This window comes from Phasianus colchicus, chromosome 17, assembly GCF_987193195.1.
Source record: "Phasianus colchicus chromosome 17, bPhaCol1.hap1.1, whole genome shotgun sequence".
NCBI lineage: Eukaryota > Metazoa > Chordata > Aves > Galliformes > Phasianidae > Phasianus > Phasianus colchicus.
Genome location: NC_143452.1, coordinates 8028639 through 8043643, shown reverse-complemented (window position 1 = coordinate 8043643; position 15005 = coordinate 8028639). Strand labels below are relative to the sequence as shown.

The following is a 15005-nucleotide window of genomic DNA, read 5'->3' as shown; positions in this document are numbered from 1 at the left end:
CTAAATTCTGGCTTCTATAGCATGCAGGAAAGTAACTGACTGATTGCCATCCGTTGGAGGCACAGGCATCAGCTCAGTGACCTATGCTTTACTGGCCAGGCTGAGACAGAGAATTACAAGGACAGAAGCGCTCCTGATGGAAGACCTGGCTCCCACACAGTGCAGCTTCGTACCTCTCGTGTGATTCACTCCCTTAGTTTACACTGGAGGTACCTAACTTTATTTCTCATCCTTGGCTTCTCCCAGTTTACGGCATCCTACTTGCAGAGCAGCTTCACCTGCCTGGAGGGGGTCAGCACTGCAGACCTGATTTCTTATTGAGGACAGGAAGATGGTCAGTCTTTCAGTTTTGCTTTTTTCCTGTGTTCCAGCATGTTCTGAACTCAGTGAGATCTCAGTGACTATTGTGTTCAGCAGCAGCTTTGTCACACTGGAGCTCCCTGAGATGGCTGAGCTGAGTGGTTTCACAAGAAGAAGAGCAACATAACTGCAAAGGAAAATGAGAATCCTGTTATGGACTGCAGCAGCAAGTCCGTCTTTGCAGAGGAATGGATGTAGTACAGCAGGCCAGAAACCTTGGCATGCACCAGGCTGGCTGGTGTAGCAGCTCTTGTTGCTGAAAAACCATTCATTGCAAGCTAACCCAGTAAATGGAACAGAGGTTACAGCTCCTCTCACTACCCAGCAGAGCTCTAGTTTCTTTGTCCTCTGCTATTTTTCTGTACCAGTCTGACTCCAAATTACTGTTTTATTTGGAAACCAAAGCAGCCCAGGAATGCGTATTTGTTCCTGGAAGAGGGAGGACAGGTAAAAACATCCTGAGCATTGTTGTTACTTCTCCTGCAGAGAGCTGATGCTTCCTAAATGCTTTGCTTTCCTCCTATCACTATAACCCTTTTAATCCCCCCTCACCATGCTTTTATACTCAGATGCCTGACATATTCCCTATTAGTCTCTGCTGATCTATAGCAGACATCAAAAGAAAGCCTGAAAAGATGAGGAAACAGAGACCAGTGAAGCATAGTTCAGGATCTGGGAGGAAACAGGCAGGCAGATGAGGCAGCTTCTGGCAATCTTCTGGCCTGTTCAAGCACAGAAAAGGAGGGCAGAGGAGCCAAGGGTGACCATGACTCACAGGGGTGGGTCAAGGAATCCAGCAGAGCTGATGAGGGCTCAAAGGACAGATGGCCGTATTCTCCTCTAGCCTGAAGGGCATCTTCCTTTGAAGGAAAAGTGCTTTGATAACTGACTGCAATGCTGCTGGACTTTACAGTGCAATGCCTTTCACAGATCGCCCTTGAAAAGATGCTTCAACTTCCTGCAGACCTGCTAGGAACAATATCAGCAGCATCTCCAGTGACTTCTGCCTGCTCCTCATCCTCAAGAGATGGGTGTGTGGGCTGAGCCCTTCTGATGAAAGTGTCAGTCACCACCTGGGACTGTGTGTTGACATTTCAGACAGTGGGTGTGAAGGCAGCCTCAGTCCAGCCAAGCCAATTCTGTCTGCATCTTCACTTGCACCTTGCTGGCATCTCCTTCCGGTCCTCCTGGGCAGCAGAGTGGAGGTTTTGATGTGATAGAATCACAGAATGGCTTAGGTTGGAGACCTTAAAGCTCATACAGTTCCAGACCCCTGCGATGGGCTGGCTGCACCCCCAGCTCACACTGCCCATCCCAACAGGCCTTGAACACCTCAGCCTGTCCTCTCCTCATAAGAAATCCACACACTTCAGATGAAGTCTTCATCCACCATGGAGCTCTCTGGTGACAAGCCAGCTTTATATTTCTGCTCGGAAAGCAGAAGAAAGGGAGCTATCCTTTCCTTCCTGTTGCATACAATGAACCAGTATGGTTATATCTTCATAAGAGAGAATTGGGCCTACCTTGAGTGGCAGTAATGAATTAAACCGAATTAAACTTTGATACATATGAGAGATATGTTAGTTACTATATAAAGTGTGATAATTAATTGGTGCAGGAAATCTCTTAAATATTACATAAGGTTACCAATGAGTTTCCTGTCTGTGGGCCCCCACAGACCAGCAGGGAGCTGACATTTGCAGATCTTCTCCCTCAAGAACCTCATGGCAGCTCTGAAGAAAACCATGGGTGCCATAAGTGGGCTTGCACTCACTCCTCTAATTGCTTAGCACCATTAAGTTTTATAAAATTTGATTAAGCATTAAGAAAGGCATTGCTCTGCAGCTTGCACCAAAGCCCAGAGAAGCCCAGATTTTTTTCTACAGCTGCTCCATCTTTATGCCCACCTGACAACAACACCAGCATCAACTAGGAACTGTTGGAATGTCCTCGCTCAGCTCCACGCCTGCACTACTTCCTGCCATCACAAGTGTTCAGAGTCAAGTCCAGCCCAGCTTTTTTAAAGCCATCTCCTAACAGAGCACCAAATTTAATTGATATTTTTTCAGCAGAACTGTAATGTTTGCTCTTCCACATGGCAAAATACTTCCACCACTGATTACAGCTGCTTATGGATATCATGTCTCGTTAATCAGACCCTGCTGTCTCTCTCTGAAAACATCTATGGGCTTTAACAGCTGCTGCCAATTGAGTCCAAGCTGACAGATGCAGGATGACTTTCGGTTTTATTCCCCTTGTGCTCTGAAATTTTCATTTCAAAACGCAATATTGAATTGGCCTTGACAAGAACCAGGTGCTAATTCTGATCAGACAGTTACTGCATTACTCATTGTGCTGTACCTGTTTCCCTCCCCCAGAGCAGCAAAACTCAGCACTTTGATGCTCACAGCAGTGCTGTTGGTTCCATAAAACTACAAATGGGGCTCATATCCAACTCAAAGCTTGCTCTGTTCAGCCCCTTGCAGTGTTACACTGCCACCAGTAGAAGTCATTTTGCCACCTGGCTCAGCAGCCCAGCTGCTCATTTCATGATGATCCATCCAGGTTCAGCTTGCCATGCTGTTTTTCAGTCCTAATAGCTCCCCAGGTTTGACACACAAGTTGTTGCTGGTCTCTACTGTGGGAAATGGCATTTTCTGTATGTCATCCTCTGATGCTACCTATACAAAACTCCTGTTAGGGTTTGGCTTCCCTGTATGTGCAGCAGCTGGGCTCTGGCAAAGCAGGAGCTCAAAGTCTCCTCTGGAAATTTCATCCTCAGCTGCTCTGGGCTCTCTTCTCTCCTCTGTGCTGCTCTTACCCTCACCAGGCACTGCTACCTCGTGAGGGGATCTCATAAAAGGAAATTTTCCAAACTGAATAAATATTTCCTACGATGAAAGACAGAAGAAAAAGAAGTAAAACAAAGGGATGGGCTTCATAGCACAGATACTTGTGTGAATGCCAGAGCACTTTCAACCTTCATCAGTAAAGGCATGAATACAAAGTGGTTATTAAATCGTCTCTTTCTTTAAAGTTTGTTCCACAGACAAGCTGGCTCCACGGGGCAGAAATAAGCAGAGGAAGAAAAGGGCAATAATGCAGAGCAGTAACAGCATCTGGCAGAGGTTTGGGGCTTGCTGTGCCCCAGCCTGCACTTCTCCCTTCTCTGGGGAAGAGCAGAGCCCTCGCTGTGAAACTCTCACTTGTGAGAGCACAAAGACAGACACGCATCAAAGCGAAGGTGTCATGAAAGCTCTCATTTCCCCTTCAAGCATTCTTGGTATTGTCTCTTCTGATTTCCTTATCTCTCCCGTTTCAGGACACAGCTGTCCTTTTACTTCGTAATTGCAACGATAGGTATCTGAACCTGCACTGAAGTGCAAGTTCTTCTGTGGGAGAGCGAGAGGAGGTTGATCAGCATCCCGGGGACACCTGTCCATATGGATTACCAATAACCCCCTTCATCATTAGCACCTTATACATGGCTTTTGTTGGGTCTGTTCCAGGAGAAATGGAGGCTTCCATCTTTCCCCTTCACGAGGCAGCCAGCAGGAGCAGCACACAGACTGCACGTGCCTGTGCTCCTACACAGCTGAGCTCATATGATGGTGGGGTATTTTGCCCCACAACAGAGGCACTTGTGCTGATGTAAAAGCACAGTATGACTCTGGAGCCGCAGCCAAGAACGTCAGAGCAAGCACTGAACAATAGCTGTGCCTGGAACAGAGGGGCTGTGAATTTGTGAGCTTTTCCCAGCCATCAGCTGCTGCATGGAGTGGAGGTTATTTGTATGTAGAATGGGGCTGCCACCACCTCTACTGGTTTTGACTGGGAAATGCGTGAAAGATTTCAGGTCATGTACACTCCAAGGCAAATTGAAACAGTGTTTTTGTTTTAATGATTCAGTCCTGATTATCACTTTGTCATTTGTAAAAGATCACAGTCCCTAAAGGTGGGAGATGTCATCAATTATATAATAAATCTGCCAGCAGCAAAGGAATATCCTCCCAGCTCCAGGTTTGTTACACTGGGAAGTTATCTATGGGCCAAGATGGTTAACAAACGCTTCAATATACACCTCAGAGCTACAAAGGCATTTCAGAGAATCAAACCTAAGTGATAGAAGATAACAATGCAAAAGTAAGGCAACGAAGTTGTCTGAATTTTGTGGTTCATTAGATGCCAAGCATCCAAGAAAATCTAAGACAAGAACAAGCATCTAGCAAAATAGCACCATCTCTACAGCTCTTCTAAAGCAACTGAGAACAGATTTTGTAGCATGGATGATCTTGGAGGTCATTTCCAACACCGGCAGTTCTCTGATTCTGTGATTCTAACTGTGTGTTCAACAAAACCACAATAGTTTTATATGAAAGGGATTACAGGGATTTAATAAAACTAGAGGATTAGAAACAAGAATTATGCCTGGCCTGCAGAGGAAGGCGCTCCACTGAGAAGAACAGATCCCAGCGCCGTATCTTTAGCAGTCAGCACAGTCCCACATGGAAGCTCCAGTTGTTTGTACATGAGTTCTTAGGAAGGCAGAACTTCTCTGTACCTCTCTGTTTGGCTCATAAATCTCTGTGCAATTCTGCAAGTCACAAGAGACAAGGTAAATGAGATGCTGAACGGAGGAAATAGAACTGAGCAAAAGCAACTCCAAATTGGTCCCTGTAGGACCGCCAAACTAAAATAATAAGCAAGGGAAAGAGAAACCAATGTCACCAAGCCAGATGCATACAAAGCACATCCACAACAGTCCCTGAGTGCTTCCCATTGTAAACAGCAGTGAGCAGAGCGGGCTGCGCCAGCCGGGCCAGCCAAAGGTCCTGGGGCACCACTCTGAGATGTGGCAGTGCTCAAACTCTGTAACGCCAAAGTTTGGGATAGACCCCACTCTAGAACTACACCCAAAGATTTCTGAACACCAGAAAACTACAGAAGTTATTTCTCTCTTAGCCTGAAAGGTTCACATTGTAGAGAAACTGCCTAGAACAGCCATTTTTACAAGATTATTCACTTCTTATTCACTCAGTGCTTGAGTCTGAAGGAATGCTCAAATGCAGGCATTGCTTTCAGTATAAAGCTGCTCAAAAATAGACACATATTGCCCTTGTTTGTTTAAAAAGGCATAAAACACCTGTGGAACTCACATCCAAGCTCAATGCTTCTTAAAAATGAAATGGGGAGAAAAGGAAGCAGAGGAGAGGAGAGGAGAACCCCCAGGACTGGAACTGCTTACCAGCAGAGCTGCCCCCAAGCTCCTCACTGCTGCTCTTACCTGAAAGCTTCCAGCACAGCTGCACTATGAGCTCATGAAGCATTACTTGAGCACACTGGCTGCTCTCTGAGGCTCCTCAGTTGCCTCATCACACTCAGCTGAGACATCCCAGAAGCCTTTAAGAACTGGGTTGAATAAGGAGCTCTGGGCTGGGGTCTCTACACTGGCTATCTGCTTTTGTATCTGCCTGAGGACTAAGTGGTACAAAGCTCTGAGGCCGAGAACCCTGGCAGGTGACAATAGACTAATTGTTACACCCCAGTGAATGCATATAAGCACTTATGAGCACATGACATCTACATATGACATATGTACTGCATAGGCCAGGTCAAAACATTAGCCATTGTGCCATCTGATTGCATATCCACCTGTAATCTGCTAATCAGCCCTTCTAGGCTGGGTGATTTCCTTTGTTTCATGACCAACACAGCATGATTCCAGAAATGCATTAGGTAGATAGTTGTCCTTCTCCTGAAGCAAAAAAGAAACAGAGCAGGAAAACTCTATTCTGCTCAGCTCTGCTTTTCCTTACTGACCCAAGGTGCCAGGTAAGTCACTCTGGTTAAACGGTAATAGAGAGCTGTGCACCCAACGTGTTGGAATCCCTCTGTAAATTACCTTCAGTTGGAAGGATGATTTCTGCTTTCTGTTCTGATGGAGCAAACTGAATAATGACTGACAGCTAAGGAGCAGCTCGCAGTGATAGAGCCGCCGTATGCAAACACTCATTTGGAATTCATAGATGTCTTAATGAATACTAACGACTGGCTGAATAGCTAGAGATTACAAACAACACGAGATCGCAAACAGCCGCGGAATAGAAGTGTTGGCTGTTAGAAGTCACCCCATCAACAACTCGACGCAAAGCCCCGCTTTGTCCTCGGCAGCGCTGCCGTGTGCGGCTCCGCGGGGACACAGTGACCTCCTCTGTTGGGACGCGGCGGCGGTGCGGACAGAGCCGTGGTTCCGTGCGGGCACAGCGATTCCTGCCAGCCCGGACCGAAAGCGAAGGGGTGGGACGAGGTGCCACCAAATGCCATCCCTGCGGAAATGCTGGCTGCTGCTGCTGGCTGCCGCGATGCTGGAGCTTCTTCAGCCTCTGCTCGAGTCTCTGATAGCTCCTGGTGTGAAGATGGCTTCTGAAGTAATGAGGAAGAGGCTCAGCTTTGGCTTCATGCATGTTTCTGGGCTTGCAAAATTTCATTGCTTTGCTTTTTGTTCGCTGTTCTTCAAAGACGGACAAAACGTATCAGACTTCTCCAGATTAAAAAAAAAAAAAGGCACTGGGGCAGATTCTGCAGCCTTAGTTTCTGGTGCTGCCCTGCACACCCCTCCCTCACCCCCAGGTGAGCTGATGGGACCCGGAAGGCGTTTTCACTCCTGCGCGCAGAGCATGCACTGCATGCATGGGTTTTACCGTGGCCGGAGCTTCGTCCTGCAGTACTGCCGGCAGAAAAATACGTTCAGGCAAAAGTTATTCCCTTAACTATGAAAAGCCAAGCAAGAGGAGGGAGGAGGAGGCGTGAATCGACTCCCTGCAGCCGGAAGTGGAGGGCAGTGGGTTCGCAGGTCGTGGGTTGGACAGGGCGAGATCTGCAGCAGGGCAGCGCCCGGGCAGCTGTACCTTTCACCTGCTGCCTGTGAGGGGCACGGGCATCGCTGCCTTCCTCCACCTGCCCGGGGACACTCGGGGCTGACTTCTAGTTGGGCGTTTACTTCCACATTTCGATACTGGGGCAGAGACCGTCAGCACTCCCCACGGCCTGTCTCTGGGGGGATGCTCTGGGGGAGACGCAGAGATGTTCCTAGCGGGACGCGTGGGGATACTCCGGAGGAATCGGGGGAACTGAGGGGAAAAAGAAACGAGTGGATGGCAGCATTCCGTGCGAGCGGTGCGGGACGCACCCGGGGGCCGCAGGGACGCTCGGAGCGGCAGCGGCGGGGAGCGCGGGGCTGCACCGCGGCGGGGAGGGAGGCGGGGCCGGACCGGGGAGGGGAGGGAAGGACCGGCAGCCCCGCGGCTGCGGAGAGGCGCGGACCATGGAGAGCGGCGGGGCGCTGAACGGTTCCGCCGCCGCCTCTGGGCGCTTCGCAGCCGTCGGCACCGCGGCGCTGGGCGCGCTCATGGCTTTGCTGATCGCCGTCACCGTGGCCGGCAACGCGCTGGTGATGCTGGCTTTCGTGGCGGACTCCAGCTTGCGCACCCAGAACAACTTCTTCCTCCTCAACCTGGCCATCTCGGATTTCCTAGTAGGTAAAGTGCCGCCCGTCGCGGAGCAACGCGCCCGAAACTTCGTGGCGAGGGCAGCCCAGCGCGGGGCCATGCCGCTCTCCCGGCCGCAGCCCCGGGGTTCCGTCCCGCAGCGCGCCGCCTCTCCCCGACCCCACTGCCCCGCAGCGCCCGGCGGAGCACAGCCCTGGGGAGCGCACGGGCGGCGGCGCTGCGGCAGGTCACGGCCCCGCGTGTCCGAACAAACGGAGCCCTCTGGTTGCAGGTGCCTTCTGCATTCCTTTGTACGTGCCCTATGTGCTGACAGGGAGATGGATCTTCGGGAGAAGCCTCTGCAAACTCTGGCTGGTAGTTGATTATCTTCTCTGCACCTCTTCGGTCTTCAACATCGTGCTGATTAGCTATGACAGATTCCTCTCGGTGACAAGAGCGGTGAGTCCTGGCACGGCAGCTGAGAGGGGAATAACTCACTTCTGCTTTGTTCTTTGTTAATTAAAAGCTTTCTGAATCGTCCACAAAATTGTTAATCTTTCAGCCCGGTGATTGGAAAGAAATGATTATCCACAAATACCTAATTCAGTTGTGGCTTCCAATGAGTGTTTCTGGCATATTTAACCAGATCCCACTGTGCAGATGTTCCTTTGCAGATGACAGGAAGGCAGACCCACTATAAATTGCAGAGATCTGTCATCTCCGGGGCAGACAAGCAGGTTGCAGACTGAAAGCTAGGGAGATTTCAGTGCCAACTTCAGCAGGGCACTGTGCTCAGGTCTGTGGGTACTGTGAGGTGTGAAAACAGCCTTGCCCAGGCCGATCAGAGCCACAGCTGCTCGATTTCTCCTTGACTCCAACTACAAACGTGGGTCAGCTGCACGGTGCCTGGGTTCAGAACAAGGCAGAGCTGAATGCCTGGTGTGTGATGCATGCCTGTCTCCAGGAGATGCAGCTTGGCTGGGGACAGCTCAGGCATATGTCTGGGAGCAGCAAATTGCTGGGCTTGAACCAAGGCTGTACATTTCCACTGAGCAGAACTCACGTCTCTTTCTGGTGCTGCAAGATGAGGGTTCTGTGTCTTCCTGGCAGGTGTGTGATATATCCAGCAATTGCTCGTGCTGCCTGTGACATGTGAATTTGTTACACTGCTGTGATATTGCCTTGCAGCTTTACCAGAAATGCCAACAGTGTGTTTGTGAAGTGCCTCAACCAGTTGGTGTGTGACCATGCTTATGGGAAGGTTTCCTCATTGCAGATCTCCTACAGAGCCCAGCAAGGCAACACCAAGCGAGCAGTGCTGAAGATGGTGATGGTGTGGGTATTAGCATTCCTGCTTTATGGACCTGCCATTATCAGCTGGGAGTACATCTCGGGTGAGAGTATCATACCTACTGGGGAATGCTATGCTGAGTTTTTCTACAACTGGTACTTTCTCATGACAGCCTCCACACTGGAGTTTTTCACCCCTTTTATCAGCGTAATGTTTTTTAACCTGAGCATTTACCTGAACATACAAAAGCGTACCAAATTACGCCTGGATGTTTTCCATGAAGTGCACAACCAGCCCTTCACTGAAGAGATGGAAATGAGCCCAGAAACAAAGTTTGCTTCGAAATGCTACAAGTGGGAGCAGAAGGAGCCAGCTGAAACCCTCGGCCTCTCTAAGAGTGAAGCACAAGCAGCAGGTTCCACCGGTGCAAAAGACCTACTGACAGCCAGCTCGGGGAGATCCCAGTGCTGCAACAAAAAGGGATGTAAGAATTCAGCATCCACACTGTCCTTAGAGAAAAGGATGAAGATAGTCTCCCAGGGCATGACCCAACGCTTCAGGCTCTCCAGAGACAAGAAAGTAGCCAAATCGCTGGCAATCATTGTGGGTATTTTTGGCATTTGCTGGGCGCCATACACCCTCCTTATGATTATCCGTGCTGGCTGCCACGGCCACTGCATCTCTGACTACTGGTACGAGACTTCCTTTTGGCTGCTGTGGATCAACTCAGCTGTCAACCCTGTCCTATATCCTCTCTGTCACTACAGCTTCAGAAGAGCTTTTATGAAACTCCTCTGTCCAAAGAAGCTGAAGATTCAGCCTCATGATCCCCTGCAGAACTGCTGGAAATGAAGCTGTCCTCGGGCGTGGGAAAGCCTTTGTATCACAGGCGTAGTATTGCTTCTCCAGAAGCTGGGATCACTGCTCTGCAGCACATGAGGAAGGCAGCTGGGAGATCACTGTTAACTTATGCCAGTTCATCACCAACAAAACCAAGCAGAACAGAGGAGGGAGGAGGTTGGGTTTTTTCCATTTTAACATTATCCATAGGCAGTGATGTCTTCCACCTGCACAGCAGAGCTCTGCTGCCACCTAGTCAGCATGAGCAGCACCAACATTTTGTTGAAATAAGAAACCCAGAAAATAAATACCTACCCCAAACCCACCGGACTAAACTCATATTTAAATCATTAAACTAAAGGTTACATGATTGCAAACCTGATTTTTACTGAGAATGGGTTTTATTTTGTTCTCTTTACACTTATTACAAGATAATACAGCAAGAATGAACCACAGAAAGAAAAAATGCCTCACTTATCATTACTACTACAGCAGCCTCAGCCATAACGTAGATCCTCACTGCATATGGTGCAAGGTATGTCCTTTCCACTCTCCAAGAAGGGGCACATCTCTGCTGCAAGGAGTCTACAGCCAGACTGAGTTTACAGCCAGGCAGGAGACCTTGGTCAAGCTGATCCAAGCAACACAATTATCACTTTTTAATTTTCTTTTTTAAGCAAACAGCCAGTTTTTCCACAGACAGATCATCAGATTCAAGAGACCAGAGCTCTAACCCAGCATGAGATATTGGGCATTTTATTTCTGCTTCCCATCTCATTCTTCATCATACTTGCCCACGTAGACTCAATGAGCTCTTTGGGAACAGGCAGTATGACCACAAAACAAAAGACTAACTCCCATCTCTGCTGGCACTGCTCACTGCTGTAGTAATACAAATACATCATCAGTTGCCATGGCAAGCACTTGTGTTTAACAGTATTGCAAAGGAAGCTTGAGATCATAAGTCTGAAAACTACATTTATAAATGGAAACCCAATCGCTGTGAAGTTGTACCCACAAGCTTATGATGCTGTGATTGCCAATTACACTTAGCTGTTGTAAACAGTTACTTGGCTGTTGCTAGGAATAAACAAAAATGCCATCCTACTTTATTCCAGTGATGTTTGTTGAGTAGATCAATATTGTCATCTGAAGTCAGATTTAAATGATGTCTTGTTCTGTGAATATGATATTGCAGTCTTGTGACAAGTTCCGTCAGGCCATAAAATATGAACTCAAATACATGTTTTGAAGTGTACTGAAAAGTATCAGTGTGCACTGCTGAGCCTGGTGTACTTTCCTGTGTCTACGACCTTCTGAGAACGCCAGTAAAGTACTTTTATACAAATATTTCATGGTAAGCAGGACGTTGTTAGAAATTATGAAATCCAACTGAAAGCAAAACATGTATGTATTTGTCTGAAGAGACAATTAAAGCCAATAAAGAAAAGGCTCCTGAAACAGCTGCATTTCTTTTACTGCTGATTAAATGGGGTCTGGACGTCACACAAAGTTGGTGTTGAGAGCGTGGCACTTAATTCTTTCCGACTGTAGTTCTCTTCCAGAGCACGTTACATGCAGCCTACTTCTGAAAAGCTTACTTTAAATCCTTGTGACTCATGCAATTCACTCAACTGCCTAAAAAAGACAAAAATCATAATCACAGAATCATAGGGGCTGGAAGGAACCTCTGGAGACCAGCTAGTCCTACCCTGTGCTACAGCAGGTTCCCTGCAGTGGGTGATGTGAATGAGGGCCCAATTTCCAGCTGTCTTTCTTTTCATTTGTTCATAAAGAGAGAAAAGGCTACAAGGTCCAGCCTGATAAAAGTTACATTACACCTACAGAAAAGGGCAGAAGAGTTGTTGGTTCTGTCATACCTGGTATTAAATAGCAGCTTTCATGTTTTCATCCTTTTATCTATCTTTTACCAGATAACTTATTTATCATTTTACCAGAAAGGAAATTTAACAGAAAATATTAATCTGAAAGAACTCTTTCTGTTCTGTGGCTAACAGGTAGATCTCTGACAAATTAGATGTGAGAATACTTTCCACACTATGGTTTGTTTCTTACTGACCAAATGAATTCACAAATGAAGAATTCACCAGTCTTTCCTATATGAGACATTTACCTGAGTAAGGATGGACTGCTAATTGAGCTTCATAGTGGAATAAAGCAGGGAGATGTCACAGGTGGCTGGTGCTGTTTTTCCTTCCTCCACATTGCAATACACATTAACGTGCTATAAGACCAGAGCTAAGAAACTGGGAGCATATGGTTACCAGGTTCTTTTTCCTCTTTCTATAAAACTGTTCCTTCCTAGAGTTTAAATTCACTGTATCCAATTAAAAAAGAAAGAAGAGTTGCCACTCCTTGCTGGTTTTCCTGCGTGTGATGAGCTGAGCAAGAAGGCATTTAAAAAGAAAGTTGCAGCTGTTTGTCTGAATTCTGAGAACCGTTGTTTCCATTCTCAAATTCTTAGCTCATAATTAAATATTTGCATCCTGAAGATGAGCAGATTTTCTCCTACGTCCGTGGTATAATTCCATTCAAGCAATGAGACCTATTTTAATTTTCGAGGTGACTTTGCAGGGACATGGGCTGGGATTTCTTTTTCTATACATATTTGCTCAAACAGCCAAAGCTGTAAGCAACACAGTGTTGAGGCTGATAAAATGCATAATACTTGTAGAGTTGATGGAGATTGGTCTTGCTCCCTGTGATCCATAAGGCCACGCTGTACTACGCTGAAGTCCATGTGCCATCTCTGCAAGTGCCACAAATCCCTGAGTCCCACTAGTGACATCAGTGTATTTCTGTATCATTTAGAACCCCAGTGCTACTTTTCTCTGAGCTGTCAGAATGGACCAAGGATTTTGGTCTTAAAGTCCTTTCCTACTGAGTAAAGAAATGGACAGGTTTCACTGTAAAGCTTTTGCATGGTATTTTCACGGTCTCTGACTGCTGTATGTGCAGGAGATGCTCAACACATTTTCAGATAAGAACTAGGTGAACTGCAACCATAAATCCATCCTAAAAAGAACACTAGTTTCTCCTGTTTCCCTTTCCTTATCTCCCTGGATTTCAATAATGTTTCCATCACACCAACAATGCTTTAATTGCATGAAAGTGATATCAAGATGAGCAAAAAACAGCCCCCAAATTAACAGAAGTTATTTAATAAGATAGGAGCAGTGCATTATTTTGCTATAAACTAGTTTCTGGGAAAATATAATTTGGGAATCTTGTAGAATTCTTCATGGTAATTATCTTCTTGTACGAGAGATTGCACACGGCCATGCTTGTACCAACATGTGCACAGATGATTGGAGATAAACCTGTGCTTCAGTGATTAAACACATTCATGCTTCTTTAATTCCTGTGAAAGAGGACAATATGAGTTTGTGGGTTTGCAAAAGCAGGGTTTGGATTTTCAACATTATGAAGTATTTGAAGTGTAAAGGAGTTGTTCAAGATATGCTGCAGCCATTAGCAAAGTGAAGGTCATCTGTGCATGTGCAGCTTCAGCTCAATAGCACAGAAGACATCACATTCAAGTGCCTTTGCAGTCCTGGAAGGCCAGGCTTCCATACAGCCCTACTCAGTACACAGGTACTGTATGGACCAAAAGGTTGAGATAAGGACTGAAACATCAACTGTTCAGCAAATAAAGTTTTCCTTGATTGTTATGGAGAGGTTATACGTATCTTCAGCCATCATTTTCAAAACCCCTCTCTGTCTGTGTCCTGTGGTTCTAAGAAATGACTTCTGAGAATCAGCTAAACTTAGCTGGAAGTTATTTCACCCCTGGCAGATTGTTCAGGCAAGATGCTTGCATTCCTTCCTGGAACTAAAGCTCCCGCCTTGCCAAATACAAAGGAAAACCAAGGACTTATGCCCATATATGAACTCACACCCAAGCCTGCTGTTCCAACTGAAGACTTTCGAGCTGGTTTGAACTTTCAGAGCAGCTGATGACTAATTCAAACACGGCTAAAGGAATATATGAATTCCACTGATTATTAGTGTTCAGATTATAAATGTCTATGTGCACTTGGCTTAGGAGCCTCCAGGCATAATTAAAAATGAACTGTGAAAACAACAGAGCCATTACACAATGCAGGGCTTCTCATCAAATATCCTAGCAAAGCACTTGGATACTTTTGCTACCAAGCCTGCAGAACAGTTGCTCTTTTGCTACTGTCTAGACAGAAACCAAGCAGATTGGATCTGTTTTCCATAAAAAACAAGAAGGATGGCCAACTGTAATTATAATATGCATCAAAGATATGTGGAAGCACATAGGCATAGGGGAAAAAAAAAAAAAAACAGCTATTTCCAGAGAGAAATACCCAATTTATGCCTGCAGTGTTAGTAAATAGTATTCACACATTTGTAAATAGTCCCCGGTTGTTTTTGTTTTAAGAAACAGGCTAGGTGACCTGATGTAAGACCTGCTGTGAGACTTGCTGGGAGGTGATGCCAATGCTCTTCTCTTAATACAAACCTACACTCCATTAACCACAGGATGTAAAGGCAAAAAAAAAAACCAAAAAACAAGGCATTAGCTCCCTTCTCAGACCACCGTTTACATATCAATATGCTATCAAAGAAAATTTTTCAGCACAGCTACTTTCTGTGTAGCTCTGTACTGCCTCTACCCCAATCACCAGCAATGAAAGATTTCTTAATGCAGACAGAAGACCCTGCTTCCACAGCCTCTCTTCAGAGCCCTTACTTAGTTATGGTTTCTTATTTGTTCTCCCCAACCTGTAGTTCTATAAATGGCTTCATTGTTCCAGAGACACGGCTGAAGCTTCATTAGCTAGCACAGGAGGCAACAGGAGAAGAGATAACGCAAGCAGGAGCTTTTGCTGAAAAACACCTACCTGGGATAATTAATGAGATTTGCCAAGAGGGAAACTGGGAAGATGTAATTAGTACTTGTTCAAATCGGAATGTAACGGTTTCCTTCCGTGTTTATAAGTGAAAAGGCATTCTTATGGCAAAACTAGGATGGAAAG

At 46.4% G+C, this 15005-nt stretch overlaps 1 protein-coding gene and 1 long non-coding RNA gene across 2 annotated transcripts; one reads left to right on the top strand and one right to left on the bottom strand.

Annotated features, from left to right (window-relative positions):
* Positions 1-165: 165 nt before the first annotated feature.
* Positions 166-5862, bottom strand: LOC149915618 (uncharacterized). The gene is made up of 3 exons (XR_016471928.1): positions 5645-5862; positions 4794-4954; positions 166-487 (listed from the first exon to the last, which is right to left on the bottom strand). It is a non-coding gene; the product is annotated as an uncharacterized LOC149915618 (long non-coding RNA).
* Positions 5863-7674: 1812 nt separating this feature from the next.
* HRH3 (histamine receptor H3) lies at positions 7675-10602 on the top strand. The gene is given in 3 exon segments (XM_031591594.2): positions 7675-7908; positions 7910-8306; positions 9124-10602. Coding segments are annotated over 3 exon segments (1488 nt in total). The 5' UTR covers positions 7675-7684; the 3' UTR covers positions 9991-10602.
* Positions 10603-15005: the final 4403 nt, after the last annotated feature.